An 18,044-nucleotide genomic window follows, 5' to 3' on the forward strand; every position below is an offset into this window, starting at 1 on the left:
AATAATATTTTTACGCCTTTGTGGCGTAAATGTAATTATGTGCCTTTGTTCTGTGGTGACTCGCCTATTATTTTTGGACAGAGCTTTTTTCTGCCCGAATATTCCTATAGCTTCTAAATGTAAAAGTAAACATTACATCATCATGTGCAGTATACCTTTATAGAGCATTTTAGTATCTGAACAGAATATGGAACACACCTGAGTAATAGAGTAACATTCTAAAAAATCCACCTTTGACTCAGACTATTCCAGTAGAAGCAAAAACTTTAAAAAAAACTTGGAAAAAAACCCTGAGTTAGGGTTATGGTGGCCACCTTTTATTTTTGGAGTTTAGGGACACTGTGGGCAGGGTTTCCATTAGGAGTACCTTACAGACATCTGTGTATTGAATTATATACATGAACATTCCCTGATTCTCAAAGTATATTTCTTTCTGTCCCTCTCTTCTTATTTTCCACAGATGTTGATATCTCTTTAATTTCTTTACCCTCGTTTCTTCCCATTAGTTTTCTCCTAATCTGTTTCTACCTGCTTTGTTGCATTACTGTATTCCCCCATACTCGCATCTGTCTACGCAAAAGCAATTCAGATATAGGCTACTTCCCACTATATACAGTGCATCTCTCTGTTATTAAAGGTGGTATAACCCAACTCTCTCTTAACAGATTGGCTTGCTCAACATTTTCCTTCAGGGATATTATATTGACCCAGAATTTCTGGGACAAGGAACATGTCCTCCCATTCCATCAGAATCTATGGTCATTCTAATTAATTCATAATTCCTTTTTTTCTTTTCCTTTTTTCTTACCTTACATCTTTATAATGAGATAATATTTAGACAATAGACAAGAACACTACGTTTTAGAAATATCAATGCCTATATATTGTTTATTCACGCTCACAAAAGCCCAAAACATGTTGTTATATGTAGCTGCACCCTGGTGGTCACTGGAATTCTCCTCAGCATTTTTAAAACCCAGGAGGTATAGGAATCACTTGGATCATCCCTTGGATTCGTCCCTTGTGGAAAATTATTTGCAGAGCACCCATGAACGTTCATGCCATAGACTGTTGTTCCCTTGTGGTAGATAAAACAATGTGCTATTATTTCACGTTTTGGCTTTCGTTTTCTAGCAGTGTGCTCATTTAGTCACAACTTGCTGAAGAATGATAATTGGCTTAAGGAATGAAGTCGGATGACGGTCAGAACATATTTATGGAATCTTCTGGAACTAAAATATATAGTAAAAAAACTCTATAGTACTAGGTTTCAGTAGAGTCTGACTAATGACACACATTTGGGTGTGTTCCAATGTAACCACCTTTACTTTGGTTCCGTTACTAGCCAAATCAAACATTCTTCATAGCTAATGTCAAAGAACCTCTGATTTTGCATTCTCATCAAGAAGACAATGCTTCCACTAAAAAACAATGCTTCTGCTAATGAACCGTGTGGGAAGAGTGGATGAGTGGGAGCTAGCTTCTCATTTCTTTTGTTGATCCAAGAGTAGTTCTCTATGTAATGTTTTCTTACTCTATTAACGTGTCGTAACAAGCCTAAAAATGTAAAACTTTGAGAATTAATTGAAGAGCCGGCTGTGTTGTTTATCCATTTGCTCTAGCAAAGGAATTAGATACTCCTACTGTTGAATGTTTGGAAGCCCTTGTAAAACATATGTGGCTTGTTCTGTGTCTATGACCGCTATAGATAGTCATGCGACCCCCTTTAAGGTAATCTGTCGTCATACAGATACATGGTGCCTTTTCCATGTATCCTAGCCCTGGAGCATAATTTATTAAAATGTGTCCATTTTCATAAAAGTCTACATTTTCTGTATTCTTGAAATCAGGTTTACGATATATATAATTTTATCTTAGAATTTCATATAGATATATATATATATATATATATATATATATATATATATATATTATCTTTGGTCTGTGTTAAATTAGTCTTAATTGTTTTGTTGCTTACAGGTCGAAAATACCAGAGGAGCATGAGTAAGCAAGGTGACAGAAAATGGAGCCGTATATTTAGCTTTCTAGTGGTAAGCTCTTGTTTTTTCCTGGACTTTATGTAAGTCACACCATGTATGTGCGTGTATATATATATATATATATATATATATATATATAAATATATATATATATATACACTTGATAAGATGATGGAAGGCGAGAATGTAAGAGATCATTCCATTCATTTTTCTCTTGTGACAGGTATCTCTTGTATATTCAGCTCAGGCTGATTATGCTAACTGTGGGGAAAATGAATATTACAATCAGACAACTGGCGAGTGTCACAGCTGCCCAGAGTGTGAGCCTGGTGAGGAGCCATCGATGGTAGGTGTCACTAGGAAGAATGTACCTGTTTATGTTTAAGTATTATTATAATTCCTCCTGCATTGCTCTGCATATTCTAGGTCACGATATATATAGCTGGTAACTTTTGGTCCATTAGATGCAAAACAGAGTGGTATAAAGTAAGCAGTTTTCATGTTTCTGGGTATCCAACATATTAAATTCCATTTAATTCATAGCTCCCAACAGTCTTAAATTTATAGGGGCAGATAGACTTGACTTTTCCACCTAATTGTGGCTGCTTGCAGCTTTGTATACTCCCTTCATTGGTTAACCCTTTATATTAACCTATTTTGAATAGCAGCACCCATTGATGTCTGTTTTCATACGAAAGAAAGAAAATAAAAACTAGCAATAAAGACATCTACCCAGGTGCAAATTTACCTGTCACACTCTATGAGAAGCACTATTGCTTCATATGATGATGTGCATAGAGCATATCATGTTGCTGGTAATTTTAGCCTCCAAAGCTCAGGACTGTGGTTCCATCTTGTATTGAAATTAAATTCTTTATCCTTTTTGAACTCTTTGTACATGCCAGATGTGCATGTTTAAATTGTGGTACATATTGTTCCAATAGGTTTGCATTCCTTTTAATAAACATAGATGGATCAGCATTGTTCGGCTACAGACTGTCCTAGTCTTATGGTTTTATGTGTTGTCCTCTTTCATTTCCTGTCAGATGTTCTTCTGTTGATCGTGATATGTTATTTATTAGGACCTGGCAGATGTTTTTTTGAGAGGAGGTATACAGAATTAAATTACTGATTGGGAGGATATGCCATATGTAGATTGTTGTAAGTAGTGGTAATTTGGGACTGGTCAAAGAACATATGGTATTTATGTCACCAGAAGTAGAAATGATAAGAAGTATCATGTGTGCCAGACTCTGTAACTGCACTCAAAATAGCCAAAAAGACTTGATTAGATCTTATCTCTACTATTGGATTGCATTGCCTTTATGTGGATACCAGTGTCCATGGTAGGGCTTGTGTCCATGATGCATATGTATCGACCAGATAAACCGTTGTTGCTTATCTTTAGGCATTGTCTTATGGAAATGTGATGTGCCCCAATGAATACGCAAGCAGCCAGAAAGGACTACGATATTGTATAACCACAATCCATGTCTCAAGCACATTCTAGGGAAGCTAGGACTCAAGCCAAAGGCTGGTTCAACTGCATTGAACAAGCCAGCACCACTTTATAGGGCCTGTAAAATTTAACATGACAGTTTACAGGTTATTAAACATTAAACAAGTTTAAAAAAAAATAAGGATTATTTCTCAGGATTCTATTATTGCCGTCCATAAGATGTCTGTAATGTTGATTTTTTAATTAACACTTATGGTAAAATCTGTTTCTTACAACCTCACATATTTTATGAATGTCGATAGCAAGGTAGTCTCTGTTATTTTAGACCTGTGGATATGGCACCAAAGATGAAGACTATGGCTGTGTTGCTTGCCCGACTGGCAAATATTCCAAGGGAGGCTACCAAATATGCAGAAGGCATAAGGATTGTGAAGGATTTTACCGTGCCACCGTCCTAACTCCTGGGGACAGTAAGAATGATGCAGAGTGCGGTGCCTGTCTTCCTGGGTAAGATTTCATGTTTTATTTGTATTGCATGATCTACAGGGTATCACACAGCAATAGAACTCTCACAGCTCCTGGGAAATAGAAGCTTTCAGAGTCCAGTTCACTGTAAGAACAGCTGAAAATATTTCTCCCAAATAACTTTTTTTTTTTTTTACTTTAGTTTACTGTAGCCCATAAATGTAGTCCATTAATAGGAATGACCTTCTTAAGAAGAAACCATCTTACTTTACATCTTACATACTGAATAGATTCGCAGTTAGTGCTTTTGCTACCAGTTATGGTCAATCTCCCTACTTGAACTTCTGTTTAAATTCAGGTGACTCAATAAACTTTTCCAAGTTATCTTTAAATAATGGCAAGTCAGGGTTTCCAAATGGCATTAGACCCAATGCAGTTAGCAAATTGGACGAACCACTACATAGAATGTGTACAATTGGCTGTGAAAGGGTTAATATTCACAGGGTCAGTTAATTTTTCAATGACAGGTAAATTTTGAAAAGATTCAGTATCCTTACCATCTGCTTAAAAGTCTGCTTTAAAAAAAACTGATTAGGGCAGGATGATTATTATCTGTATGTTATACTATATTAGTATCTTTAATGATATATTTTTAGGAGCATCTAGTTTACTGAGCTTTGACTGCTATTGTAATACAAATGTATTCATTTTCTAGATTTTTTTAAAATGTCATTATAATTTATATTATATTTTAATATTTGAAGTCCGTTTCATGTCATTAATACCAGATTCTACATGTTGGAGAACCGTCCTAACAACATATACGGGATGGTGTGCCACTCCTGCTCACTAGCACCGCCAAACGTCAAGGAATGTAAGTAGCCTACCATTTCTGCTCTTTCACTATGTTACAGTATTGGACATCATATTTTGAATGAGTACATCATTTTCTCAAAAACCTGGCCATACTTCAGATGAAGGATTGGACTCTATAAAAGAGAGGTTGAAAGTTAAATATTGTCAATGATCAATAGCTTGGCATGATTATCCTGTACGTTTAACTAAAGTTACCTTTTTTTTGTAATTCTGTAATTAGAACTTTTAACCTTTCATATTGCGTGGATCATATTCTTTATGTATGTTTTGCGTAGAATTAAGAATGATTAATAACTCTTTGCTTACCACGAGAATGTATTGAACTACTTAAAAAGAAGTAGAGAACAGGTTAAGTCCATAAGGTGACCTTAACTGAATCATGAGTTTAAATTTCAGGTACTAATGGCATATCCGGAAACCGGAGTCTCCAGGTAAAGCACTTACCTGGGTCTCCGGCTCACTTTCCTCTCTCCCCAGGGAAGGGCAGCAGCGTTTAGCCTTGCCCACTCCCCAGCATCCCATAACTAACCATGGCCCAAACGTGGCCCATAGGCATTTACTAGTGGTACCCTTTCAGAAAGCCACTCCTCAGATAAGAGAGAGCTCTAACTAGCCTGGTCCGAGACGTTCCCACGTATGGTTATAGGGGGAAGAAAGAATTAATCTATAACTATCCTGTATTTGTGGCGCAATGTTAATATAATGGGACAATATACTAAACATTCATATGATATGATAGGGTGTCATGCGAAATGCATGTATGTTACACAAAGACTAATATTTGACCTACGTCAGGCTTATGTCAACAGTATAGTGTAATGAGGTATGGTACACTGAATCTAGGATGCATGAAAAGGTATGGTATATACTGCTGCAGTAGAAACGTCTGACCCTATTATCTTGGCAAATCTGGAGCATCTGGAGTATTTAGACATAGTCTAATTAAAGATGGATAATGCATGGTTAAATTAGTGAGATGGAATTCAAAGAAATCTCTCGGACCTGTGAACTCTAAAATGTCAAGTTGTCCCTTCATGGAGAAGATATTTGCCTGGGGCAGGCATTCATATTGTATGCTTAATGTAGTATAATCAATTGTTTCTGAAAACAGGTGAGAGTGTATCTGTTGGTGAACACAATAATGGCCAAAATGAGAGTGTGGTTACTGGTATGTCTATAGGACAGAGCTTTATGGTGATTTTTATATGACTTTGAGATTTGATAGAATTATGCGTGTATTGTATTTATTTCACGTAATGTATGACTTTGAGACTCGATAGAATTATGCTCTTATTGTGTTTATTTCACTTAATTTATAAATACTATTTTCTGCATTTTAATACACATAATTGTGACTTTTAGGACTGTATTTCACTTTGATACACTCATACCACCTGTGCTCCTGGGAAGCAATTTTTGTGAGTCCTAAAGATGGACACAGGCGGTACTGTGATGGAGCATTTATTGTTCAAAAACCTTTGGAAATGTTTTCATACATTAAATGTACTTGTATTACCAATGCCGTCATTTAGCTGGCCGGGAAACCCAATTATACATGTTGCTCATTCACTTCCAGAGTGGGTAATTCAAAAAGGAAGTGAGGGATGCAACACAAAATTGCTTCCCCAGTATCATATAAATAAAAAAACAATGTCATAGAAAAACGTGTTAGTGTGGGATTTTGCATGGGTGAGAGGATTATAAATCTCTGTTAGAGCATCTGATAATGTAACCCCTGTAATATTTTAATTATCTTATTGTCATCTAATTAACACATTACCTTCTGGACAACTTAAAGCAATCACATTGATAGCTGCGTATGTTCCAACTTTTCATTTCTAAAGGGTAAGTAGCCTTCATTGTTTCACATAAAGGGCTGGAAAAAAAAGGAACCAGTAGGAGTCAGGTAGACTAAATTAGAGATGACATACCACCGAAACAGTCACAAATTGTTTTTACTTAAAAGCTTTTTATAGAATGATATTGATACTTCATTTATTCAGAATGGAGGCAACAAAGATTAGGGTTCTTTTGCTTTAAAGTCACATCAACAAAGTAAAACTCTACTCTACACAATATCCACAATTTTATAGACATGATGTATTTGTGCATAGAAGTATTTAGATTTACGACATATGTCTTTACAATCAAATTAATGTACAATAGTTATTTTTTTTTTAAGTTTAATCCTCGACATATGTACTTTTTTTATTGAGAGGTGATTGAAACCAGATACCTTATCAAGACATCAAAATGGAAACAGACTGAAACAGGAGTGATATAATTGGTCATTCTCCGAAATGATTTAAGTATAAAGTCACAAAAACATTTTTAGGACAACATTAAAAGAAACTTGTATGCATGCTAACTACATGATTCGCTCATGGAGGGAAACATCTACTCTACAGGAGAAGCCATATTTTGTAACCAAATGCAGTTTCACGTTTTTAGTATATGAGGGGCAAAAAACACAAAGGACCATATTGTAAATTAATTAAATACACTTGAACATTGATATATTTTAAAACCATCTTATCAAGAAGATCTTATGTGGCAGGAGCTTGAAAGAACAAGCAACTTTTAACAGTATCTATTGGTGTAGCAGGCCAGTAAAGGTCCAAGGCCAGAAAACCAGGGATGATTCATTGCAGCCACTAAAAAGTATATTTTCACTTAGTGGCTGAAGGTCCAAGTTATTTATACACCTTATTTCAATACACCATGGCTGATTCCTGGCTACTCTGGCATGAGTAACTTTTGTTTGTTAGTTAGTAACCTTTGTTTGTGGTTTAGACCACTGCATGTTTCATTTCCAATCTTCTCAATCCCCATCACCAAGTCCTAAGAGCATAAACAACCTCTTTCTCACATGTCTCACACTACCTTATTGTATATGTGTTCTTTTCTCAGGTTCTAAGAAGAAGAAAAGGGCACACAAACGACATATGTGTCTGATTCAGATGGACTGAGAATGAATGCATCAATGTTATCTGTCATTGTCTTGTGTTTTTGTTTGTTGTGATGCTTATGTTAGTGTATATCTTTCTGGATATTTTGTGCTATAACAATACATTAACAATACTAACCCATAATAATCAGTTGCCATCATGAGCATGTTTTTCCATTCTATCCATATAAGCAATAAATATACCGCATGTTTTTATTATTACAAATTATTTGTCTGTGATACTGTCCGATGCATATTCTCATGAACATTAAAAAAATATTAAATTAACAGACCAAAACACATATAGTGTCCATTGTCCCTGGGAAGCAAAGGACTAAAGCAAAGTATTTGAAACAGTATCGTATGTTGGACTAACTCGACCTGCACCCCGTCCAGGATTTCTGTGCTGTACCCCCTCATGTGGTCTTGCTGTCCACAGACAACTGGCAGCACCCCATCTTGGTCCAAAAGCATAGCTTGCCCTCAACATCGTGCAGCAAACTCCCATAACCAGAGATGTTTCAACATTTTGTGCGGGGCTCTTCAGGACAGTACAATCCCTACCAGCCAGGATAGAGGGGCATGAGATTTAGATCCTATTCACTAAACCACCAAAAGAGGATGCTGCTACTTTGCCCTCTGGGCCTAGTAGCAAACTTCTAACTTAATGCTTGGTGCACTGAATTTATGAGCAATCCAATGTAATTACAATAATAAAATCATTCAAATTGGAGTTGTTAATAGCCATATTAGGATAATTTTTTTCCCATTTATTTAGACTTTTGTGGATTTACTTCAGATTAATTTATATAACAGTGGGAAGTAACTATGACTACCCTGTCATCCCCACTACTTTCATGCGTGCTCTCAAACAACTAGTAAAATGCATCTTTCTTTATATTTCTAAATGAAAGAAGAGTTTGGAAACTACAAGATCTTTTGTACACTTGACTTTCTAGCTATTCAGAGAGTGTTCGTTTAATATCATTCCCAATCCCACAGAAAAGCACATGCATAGCCTGGTAGGACGCACTTGGATTACAAAAAGGTTGGGAGCACCGGTGCTTCATTTAGGGGTATTGAGGTTCTGCTTTTCTTTTATAATAATTTATACTTATAGGTAACAGGTATTCTGCTTAGTTTTGCATTACTACTGTAAAAGAGGTAATAGATATTGGGAAATAAGCCAAGAAAGCAAGCCCTCCTGAGTCATCTTAGATTTTCCAGGAAAGCAGGCTTCACATTGAACCATCTTTTAGTAATATGTATCGAACAAAGTGTAAATGGAAATCTGAAAAAAACCCCAATACAAAATGTGAAGAAGATGGAATACCTTTTCTTATATATATGCCCCTTGTGTTATGCTTTATGCTGGCATAGATAATGCAACCCTATGGGCATGGTCGGTGGAGAAGTGCAGATGAATTTGTGGGGTGCCCAGCTAAACTGTATGAAGGTTTTTCAAATCTTCGAGACTATTCCTCCAATCCATACATACATACATACACATGATAATATACATTCATACCCGTAAGAGAGGAACTTATGTTATTTAAATAAATCAAATAGCAAGAGTATACATACTATAAGTGCAAAGGGAATATTTTTAGCATTAACAAGTGGAAATAGAATATTGCAGTGTCCACATATCTAAAACATATAATATATTGAGCATATATAATATATACATATATAAATAATGTATAAGTGTAGTGAAATGAAAATATTAGAGCATTCACAGATGTGATACTTGTGATACATCTGAAATATAATTTGTAGGGACCGATTGTACAGTACTGCAGCAAATGATGGCCCCATATAAATAAATAAAGAATAATGTCCAGTCTTTGGTTACTTCACACTTGTCTTGTCCCTTTTCTTAAATACGCTTTGTCCATACTCTACCCGCTTAGTACATATATATGGTCGTGGGGGTGCTAGGCATGCATTGTACAGTAAAGGACAAATAGAAACAGACTGGACAACTGTGAGATCGGCACAGTGCATCGTTTCATGGGTTGTTTTAAATAAATCTGGGGAAAGCCATTTTATTTTGTACATAATCATGATTAGTTCCTGAATACTTTATTAGCAGGAGTTAAAAAGTCCACAAATTAATCATATGTTCTATTTAGATATTTGGATTGTAGACACTGCTTTCTGTAGTTTCCCCCCTCATATTTTACCTTTCCATAGCACGTCTAGAGACACATTATCCCCAGAAGTGGGCCAGAAATATCTCTTCACTGATACATCTCAAACAAATAGTTGAAAGGGAGATCAAAAAAAACAAATTGATGTGTGGGTGCGCATCTCATTAGCGGCAACCTGTTTCGTATTTGCTTTATTATGCAGTCAAGAAACATTTCCATTTATAAAATCTTCACCTTTTATCAAAAATCTGCCAGAATCCTCTAACATACAGCACGTTCTGCTGCCATATGATTTCATGAAACTGGTAATTAGTACACACATATGGTGTGGTATTTATTGAGGCTAATCCCTCCCACTAATTTCAACGCACATATTGTTCTATGAGAATGGAAAGAATGCAATCACACATCCTAACCTATTAGATGCACCCCGTAAATAGTTCTGGGTGTATTTTCTTTGAATCTCGGAAACACAGGGCCATTGACAAAAGAGGCAGCTGCCGTGTTTACCTTTTTTGCGCAGGTGCTTTGCTTGGCAGCTTGTTGAAAACCACACGCACAGTCCAAACCTGCACGGAGGTTTCTAATGCAATAGAACTACATGTCCCTGAAATGAATAATGTAACTTGTAATCCAGAAAATGCAAGAGAAATATGTTCCGGTAGGCACGCAGTGTCTCATATAATGTAATGCGAGCTACATGATTCTGCCATACTGCATAAGAAATTATTTGCTTTTCAAAGTTTTGATGAATTATGTTTCTTTACATTATGAGAAGATGATGTAGAAACCAATCATTTTCCCCGTAATGGAAGAGGAATGTCTTTAAAGGTCTCTGAAGGCTACGCCTGATATAAGTTCACCATTTCACTTGCAGATTGTTGTGGTCTTCTAAATTTCTCATCCATTGTATTGGAATTTAGTCTTCGGTGAAGGCTCATGAGACTTTTAAATACATCAAAGAGACTTTTATTGACTGTGGACCTACGCAGAAATCATTTGCATACATTCTTGGCTAATAGATTTTGGCCAAGCTACCTGTGATACCATATGGCTGGCATCTGTAGCCTATAGCATCTTATTTGCAGATTTGTGTCAACGTTTTGACAAAGTGTTTCCATTTTTAATGGCACGTATCTTTGAACATTGAGTTTAATTTTCATTGACAGCTCGGTTTAAACCGTATTGTTCATGGGCATTTTTTGAAGGTTCTTCTACCTTTGATTTCACCTTGAGAAAAAGGTTGTGTGCACCTTAAATTTGGATGCCATTGGAAATTGTGGTTGAAGCGTCATACACAATCTGGCCGATGTTGCAGTTTTTAGGGAATTTTATATTATGATTGTTAACATCTACTGACATATTAACAAAATCTAACATTTTTCTCCACATGTCATATGGTTTGGCCAGATTTCAGTGGCTCTGATATTTTGGATACATTCTGTATTTGTTATGTGAGTCAATGTGCTTCCCATTTCTTGTGATAATTTGCTTCAGCTACTTCTTAGTGATTTATTGGTTGCAAACTTGTTTCATGAACATTCGTTAAAATCCACTTTTGTTGCGCTTGCTTTGATGGTTTTAAAGACCCTGTTCTCTGGGAACTGCTTGAGCGGTGAACCCATTAACCGTTCTAAAGGAATAAGCTGATGAAGTGAAAAAAACAGCTTATCATGATTTTCCATGGACTCATAATTTGCGTTCCTTCCCATTAGTTGATTTTATATCTTGCGCCTTTGTATGTTTCCGTGATTTTTTTCTCAGTGCCTGTGGAGCAAAGCACTGATGCCAAAGTATAAATTATTATGGTTTGGGCAGAAGCTTTTGAATCTCGCTAGGTGTCAACAATGAATAGAAAAGACCTATGTGTTATGGACAAACAGATGCCAAAACACATCGGGATGGCATTTAAATGGCCTATCCTTTCCAAATGCATTCTCAGATGCATCAAGAAATCTGGTCCACCTAACTTTTGATCAAACTCTTGGAGCTGCCTATTTTTGTTCATACTTTTTCAGTTAAGCTGTTTCTTAAGCATCATATTAAAATCCTTGTCTTTATTTCTAAAACATAACAAAACATTGGATGCTTATGGCTTGTTAATGAGGCCGTGATAGCTGAAAAAAATGGAGAAAACTATCGGTACAAGCCTGAAGAAAAAATAAGTGTCTTAAAATGACAGGTTCAAAATACAGTATAATACAGTGTAGTGTCAGTTGAATCTATACTGTATATACTCTAAGTTCAGTTTCCATAGGTAGACCTTGTGTTGTCAGAAAGTGGAGAACCATTGACTTATTGCGTTTCTCAGCTCTGAACATTTTTTTTGTGCCATTTTTTTTATTGAGCTCACCAAGCCATGTGCAAGTCTTATAGAGAACGCCGATATTTATTATTCCAGCTCCTGCAAAGAAGCACTCCCAAAATGCCATATGTGCTAAAATGTTGTACTGACCACGTATGATGCCTAAAGATAACGTGAAGATAACGTACAATAAGAATGAGTAATGAGAACCAATCTGCGCTGTGGAATTTAATAACACCAAGCATGAATTTATAGTTATTATTGGGGGGATGAAGACTTTGATTGCATATGTTCCAGCTTCAGACTAACACTCAATCACCTCGTTTTTTTGTTCATCTCATATGAATTTTTATATTAGGCACAACGGAATTCAACTTGTTATTGAGTGAACCTGTTTTCATTAGTGCTTTCACAGATGACTTGCAGGGGTTTTTGGACATTTTGAAAACTTTTAAAAATGGACAAACACCATAAACATATACATCAATTTGTATATTCATGTATTTAGTGGCATGGCAATTATATTTTAGTTTTACATCAGGAAGTAGGTTAAAATGTGTTCCACTTATTGTTAGTTGTGGGATAAAATCCATGCTGTATTTGAGACGCTGTCAGTGCTGTGGTAAAACACAACATTCGATCTACACACTAGTAACGTTAGTCATGTACGCTTGATGGCAGCTAAAGAACTGGCAGGGTGTATGGCACAGCCTACTTAAAGGGCTGACGAGTCAAAGCTTGTTGGTAAGATGAGATGTAGACAAAACATTAATTCATCAGTGTCTAGTAATTAAAGGTACAAGTAAGTAAGACGATACTGATGACCTGCTGTGGCCTGACATACTTGAGTTGCAGTTCTAGAGCTCTCAGACACTTATGGCATGTTTTGCCATATAACATTCTTCTCTAGAGGGCAATGGTGGATGAAAGCCAACTTTTTACGTTATTAGCCGTATCCATGTAATGGAAACTGATTAATGAACAGTAGTATAAGGGTAAGTTGATATAATAGGGCCATCAAACCTGTAGAGAAATATATGCTTAAGTAAAGTAGTGTTTTAGAGTTGGTGTAAGGTCTTTTCAGATGGTGCCAATTAACAGCAGGTGACAATTATGGTCCACCACGGTGGAGTAGGGGCATGTTTTCACTCTTATGGAATCTGCTGGCACAAAGCTCATCCCCTTGAACAGCTACCATAAATGCATATATTATACTAGGACCAGAGGATGTGTTCTGTAGGATATAATGACATGGTGGTGACTCTCATCTGATTCCATATTATGTATTACTGTTTCTTTAAAGTAAGTCAGTTAAGTATACCTTTTGGGGGATTAGCAAAGCCAATAAAAATTTTGGATTTTCCTTTACAGACCAGCAAGATTATGTCATTAGAAATCCTGATTTTTAAAACCAATAAAAGCATATTAATTTGGAGTTATTTTAATCAGTCACAGGAGGCTATGCCAGGGGCTCTTCTCATTTTATGACCATACAACATGAAATGTTCCTGCAGCAAAGCAATTTTCCACTAACATTACGTTTTTATGAGACTGCATATGAGTTTCTGTAAGAGGCTTTTTATTGAGAATATACACAGCTGCGTTTTTGTTTAAACATGCTGTATATTCATTTAAACATATTTTCTGGGGGTGGAGAGGCAGTCTTTGCACTTATAGGATGATTTGGTACAATATTAGACAAATATTTACAAATGGCAGGCATCAGAAATTAGTTGAATAAAAATAACTGTAATCTTGCTATGAATTCTGAATTTCATAGCCCTTTGTTCTACAAACAAACTCGAAGGCTAATACATCATGAACAAAGCTTATTTTGATATGTTTTACTAATGGCCACTTTTGCATTCTACAAAGCAGCAGAGCTTGACAGTGTCGAGTGTGTTACCTACAGCTGTACACATTGTTGTGATAAGTGATAGCGTTTGATCTGATTGTGTTGAAATGTGAAACTGATGGCATTTTTGATGATGCCACACACTAATTATATAGTAAGGCTCGATAGCTGTGGCAGTGTTTGATTTGGAGTTTTGCCAAGGTATACTATTATCACCCAGATCCATGGGGATAATTCATTATTGTTCCCACTAAAAACAACTAGGAGGGTCATATTAGGCAGAAATATTTTGTAAAACGGAGCTTGTGTCTATCAGGTCAATAATGCTCAGTGCCTTCCTTGATACATGCAAGTAGATTTAACAGCTGCTTAGGGGTGACACAGAGTCAACAAAAAAAAATCACTATTTTGGTTTTTGTTATCATTAATATTGCATTCTACAGTTTTTGTCATTACTCTTAAATGTATGACAGATTGACTACCCTTTATATATAAAAAAAACAACCCAAAATGTCTCAAATATTTTTTAGCACATCAAAGTTATTAATAATTAATTACCGGTATTTATTATTATTTTTTCTAACAATGTGAATCTTTAATGCAGGTGTGGGCTCTGCATCCCTTCTGTCTGGAGGATCAACAAGTACCCAAGGGTCCAGTACTAGCTCCCCTTTCCAGCGAATACATAAAGGTGAGCTCTGTAACCAATGGCTAAGAAATCATGTAATGCGACCCGACTAAGCTCCCGCCACCTATGGCAGGCTCAAGTATTGTTTAAGGAATCTGGATCCCACCAGGCTTGACTCCCCTTGATGTATATGTGTATTGAGCGCCCAGGGCCATTATTAGGAATTTCAGGGTAGCAGGACTTATATACTGTGTCCATCCCTCCCATTCCAATACCTCCCTGTCCCCATCATCTGCTGTGGGCATACCCGTCTATGCCTACCTTTTATTCTTCTCACGGGAGCAGTGTGTAGCCCAACAGCAGGAAGAGGTAATGCATGTGATGTCAGCGTGGAGCTTTTGAAGTTCATGTGTTGTTGGCATTGCTAGCTTTACCTGGTGCGTCCTGCTGTTGGTACAGCTCTAAACATTTTGCTCAACAAGCAAAAAAAGTGGCTCCATGAATGTGGCCCTGTGGCTCCCCCTGGATTCAGGACCCATTACAGCTGTACTGGCTGTACCACCTGATGGTGGCCCTGTGAGGGCCTTTCAGTAAATATGTTCTGAAATTTCACAAACCTTGCATTTTCTCATTCTGCACAATGACTTTAAAAAAGTTTTTAAAAAAATAACAATCATTTTAACTAAAAAAAAAACAATGTGAGTAGGTATATTATAAATGTAATTCTGGACCTCATTAAACTGAAATCTTCACAATTTCCTAAACATTCCACAGACTGAAACGAGGCAACCTCTTAATTTCAAGTGTGTGAGAAAACTAATGCGGAACTACCACAGGCAATAAGAATATTACATTCTATAAACTGCGGGAAATACATATAAACTGATTTTCAACCCACTCATGCAAAGCTTTGTGATCAAAGGAGCATCACATTTGATGAGCAGATGTTTTTAGTGTTTTATATATTGCCTGGTAGTTCATCAATACATGACTGGGTGACGTTTGTTTTAGAAAGTAGTGAAACTGTGAAGCTCCAGGTGAGGGAATTTCCAGCGTGGGGCCAGGATGAGTGTCACCTGTGTTATGGGTGTATCCGATATGTTCCCTTAGGGATTTTCTAAAAACAAGAAAAAACAGAGCAGCATAAAATTTTTGATAAATACTCTAAGCAGAGATTAAACTAATATTGATTTCCATTTAGAAAAGCAAATTGGTAAAGAGATTTTCTACAAACAGTTTCCGGTGGAGTTTTACAGGTTTTAGGTGGAATCATACAAATAAAGACATGGAAAGCACGTTTTAAGTGTTTTCAGTGTTAGGATGGTTTGCTCACAGATCATTAGTGCTATTACAGTGGGCTAAAAAGCCAGATGCACGTGGGGTTGTATTTTTCATACCTCATATGATATACAGTAAAGTTTCTCCAGGCAGCACTCTCCCATTACACACACACACACTAGGGCAGGATATTTAATGGGATTGAAGCAACAGACCGTTGTCTTTAGGGTGTGAAGGACAGAAAACTCCTGTTAAATGTGGAATAATGCTTTGCGTGTGGTATCAACAAATAATTACTAAATAAGGACTCATAAATATATAGATACATACTCATACTGTATGTATAGAGGTTTGTAGGGTATATACTCTTAATTTATGTTATTTTATTGCCCCCGTTTGGGAACTTAAAGGACAACTGTAGGGAAAAAAGTCATGTGCAAAATGGCCGCCGCCAATAAACAAAATGGTCACTGCTATTCATAATAAAGCCCATGTAGTAACAAAATGGTGGTCGCTCATGCTCGAACAGTCACATGCAGACACGGACATGCACCTTCAGTCAGATGCGACCGATAAATATAGCACGAGCTATAGTACTATGGTTGTTTAAATAAATTTAATTTAGGTATGCTAAAAAGTGTTAAAAAGTGTTAGTCACCCTTTGTCACCACTAAAAAGTGACAGTCACCCTTTGTTGCCACCCTGCAGTATACATATCCAATAAATGTTCTAGACTGAAGTAGAGTTTTGGATAGTTCTGTTTAATGTGTCTTTGTATCATTGCAGTAGATGTACCTGGACAAGGACACTTGGCCACCGCTCTGATAATTGCTATGTCTACAATATTCATCATGGCCATTGCTATTGTCTTGATCATCATGTTCTACATTATCAAGACCAAACCTTCCGTTCAAGGTAATAATGACAACCTTGTTATTCAGTGAGGAAAAAAAACCTGATGTACATAATTTGAACAACTGGGGACAGCTGCCTTTTTAAAGGCATTCACTCTTTTGCCACATTTGTCTTGAAAGGCCATGGATATTGTTGTGGAGCATCTTCCCTGCTTATGGCTACTGATGAGGGATTTGATGATAAAAGCTAATAACATACAGTTTGTGGAGGCATTTTATTATGAAATAGAAAACCTTATTTTAACAGGAGGAACAAATAGGCAAATTAGATGAGGCAAATGGTTCTTATCAGACATCAAATTTTATGTTTTCATTTTGGTTTACTGGTCTTAACACAGCAAGTCGCTATGATACCTTGAATGCGGAAGTCACATTTCCCACACTTGTTGAATTACCTACTAGAATAATTCACATGCCTTTGGCCATAATTTTATTTATTTTTTTTAATAGAGTATGCATCACTCAGATTATAAAGTTAGGTTTATTGTAATAAGCAGTCCTGTTTATTGAATGCAGAAGGATCAGGGCATCCTCTTCTGAATAAAAAACAAGTATTTTCCTTTGTAACAAGATGGCCCTTTATCGAGGTATTAAATAATTTCTAATAACGTGGTTTTGTTGGTTTTGTTCTCAGCTTGCTGCACTAGTCATGTAAAGAATGTAGAGGCCCAAGTCCACCAACAGGAAGAAAAGAAAGAAGTACCAAGTAAGCGATTATACCAGTTACATATATGTAGTAGCCACTGCAATTCACATGAGGAATTTCCAGAAAACAACCTTAATATGTACACCTTAGAAGTGCAAATGGAAATGAGAAACATGATAAAAACATGGAATTAAAAGGATTAAAGTCAAAATGGAAGTTTTTTGGGGGGGGGGTTTAATATAAAATAATTGTGCTGGAACTATAGATAGCATGGTTTAAAATAAACGTGTGCGTGCAGAATTTGTACGAATTATATTTCTTTTTACAAATTTGGCAATTTACTAATGTCCAAAAATTAATTGCCAAATTTGTAAAAAAAAATTAAATTCGTACAAATTCCGAACGCACAAGTTTATTTTAAACCATGCTATCTATAGAGCTCCAAATTTTTGTTTGCATTTTGTTTTTGTTTTTAATTCTAACACACTCACAGTCTCACATTCTCTTTCAGGCTCTCT

General features: G+C 36.3%; 1 protein-coding gene across 3 annotated transcripts in view; it reads left to right on the forward strand.

Moving 5' to 3' along the window:
- EDAR (ectodysplasin A receptor) overlaps positions 1–18,044 on the forward strand; it is a 58,722-nt gene that overhangs the window by 34,915 nt on the left and 5,763 nt on the right. For 2 of the 3 annotated variants that reach the window (XM_053455077.1, XM_053455075.1), the window contains exons 2-8: positions 1,981–2,051; positions 2,224–2,346; positions 3,785–3,966; positions 4,713–4,798; positions 14,665–14,751; positions 16,753–16,881; positions 17,515–17,586. In XM_053455077.1, coding sequence (XP_053311052.1) covers positions 2,001–2,051; positions 2,224–2,346; positions 3,785–3,966; positions 4,713–4,798; positions 14,665–14,751; positions 16,753–16,881; positions 17,515–17,586 — 730 coding nt within the window. In that variant the 5' untranslated portion in view covers positions 1,981–2,000. The remainder of the gene's footprint in view (positions 1–1,980; positions 2,052–2,223; positions 2,347–3,784; positions 3,967–4,712; positions 4,799–14,664; positions 14,752–16,752; positions 16,882–17,514; positions 17,587–18,044) is intronic. The other variant, XM_053455076.1, reaches the window with a different exon arrangement.

Source organism: Spea bombifrons, chromosome 2, assembly GCF_027358695.1.
Source record: "Spea bombifrons isolate aSpeBom1 chromosome 2, aSpeBom1.2.pri, whole genome shotgun sequence".
Taxonomy (NCBI): domain Eukaryota; kingdom Metazoa; phylum Chordata; class Amphibia; order Anura; family Pelobatidae; genus Spea; species Spea bombifrons.